Below are 1,472 nucleotides of genomic sequence, written 5' to 3'. Positions count from 1 at the left end.
GAGTTCTTTGCCAACAATCCACCAGTTCTTTCTTGAGGAGCTTCTTTTCTCTTAACTTCATACAAATATTCTGGTGGACTTGATGAATCATTTAATGGATTTGATTGATCATCTGGCATGTTTCTTTGTTCTCCATTCTTACTCACTATGTTGCCATCTTTCTTATCAACATCTGACTGATTTAATTTTCCACAAATCTGAGTGTTTTGTGGTACTTCTACATGTGATGTTGAAGTACCTGTTTCTCATTTTCTTTCATAATCATTCACTGGCATATTTTGCTGTCTGACATTAGGTGAAGTAACATCACACTGCCTTCGGTCTGACTGACTGTCGAGTATGATGACGTAATCCTGATTCCAAAGTTGTAACAGTTACATAAACATTTTTGCTGTTTGCTGGAATGTCATGGGCTGCCTCACAAGTTGCTTTATCTTGGCTCTTAGCAATGCTAATGTTCTCTTCACTTACTTTACATGCTTCAGAGTCTCCCTCTGTCTCAAAGGGGTATTCCAAGGATCTGTCAAAAACAGGATCTGTTGGAGTTCTGGTGGATGATTTTCCACTGCTTCCTCCTGGGGTTTGTGCACAGGTCTGGGATCTCCAAGGTGTAGGAATAGATTTATCTAGGTATGGTGTCTTGTCTTTCCTATTTCGGGCAAAGCTCAAACCACTTTCAACCTCATACACTTTACGAGTGAAATCACTGAGTCTAAGCCTACCTCTGGTAGGAGTTGGTGTTTTCTGTGGTTCTTCAGCAGATAAAATAGTATTATCCTTATAAATATAGTGTAGTTCTCTCTTCTGATTTTTTTTGGTGCAAGCAGAAAAATCTTCATGATCTAGGTTCTTTTTTTTGCCTGAAAACTGTTTGTTATTTTCATCAGTTATGTATGTGATTAGTCTAGGGTGTAATTTGAAGGATTCCAGGCCTTTTTCTTGCTTACCAAATGTAGGATTACACTGCTGTACTTGTTTACTAATTTCTATAGTTGACTCTGCACTATGTGACAACTCCTCTGGCATTAGCTTTGTACATTTCCTTATGAGCATTTTCATATGGTTTTCCTCTTCTTTGTTTGTATCTGATGTCCTGTGGTTTTCTTGGTGCTTTTGAGACAAAATTGATATACAATTACTCTCATTTTCATGACACTGGATGCTCTCATTACTTTTTGTCTTGAAATGTGAGACTTTACCTGCTTCTTCATCATCTTGACTGAATGCTCTACCAGAAATGTTTGTGTCAATGTATTGGTGTAGTAATTTTAAAGGTACCCATATTTGTCCTTTGTGACAAGCTGGACTAAGAGTCAACATATGTCGTAAATGTGGTGCACCATTTTGCAAGCTTGGTACAGAATTTGGTTCCTTTTTTTTTACCTCACTCATAATTTTCCTCTTGTCAGTGCTAGCCAACTTACTTCCTCTCCATCCATTAGCACAACTTGAACTAGCAATAAGCTTTCCTT

The 1,472-nt window shown here is 37.8% G+C and overlaps 1 protein-coding gene across 1 annotated transcript in view; it reads right to left on the bottom strand.

The window, feature by feature from the left end:
- Positions 1 to 295: 295 nt before the first annotated feature.
- LOC125043318 overlaps positions 296 to 1,472 on the bottom strand; it is a 26,622-nt gene continuing 25,445 nt past the window's right edge. Inside the window, exon 6 of the mRNA XM_047639392.1 lies at positions 296 to 1,472. This exon is cut by the window's right edge and continues 448 nt beyond it. Coding sequence (XP_047495348.1) covers positions 307 to 1,472 — 1,166 coding nt within the window. The 3' untranslated portion in view covers positions 296 to 306.

Source organism: Penaeus chinensis, chromosome 3, assembly GCF_019202785.1.
Source record: "Penaeus chinensis breed Huanghai No. 1 chromosome 3, ASM1920278v2, whole genome shotgun sequence".
Lineage (NCBI taxonomy): Eukaryota > Metazoa > Arthropoda > Malacostraca > Decapoda > Penaeidae > Penaeus > Penaeus chinensis.
The sequence above is the reverse complement of the archived record's forward strand: the minus strand, read 5'-3'. Positions and strand labels throughout refer to the sequence as shown.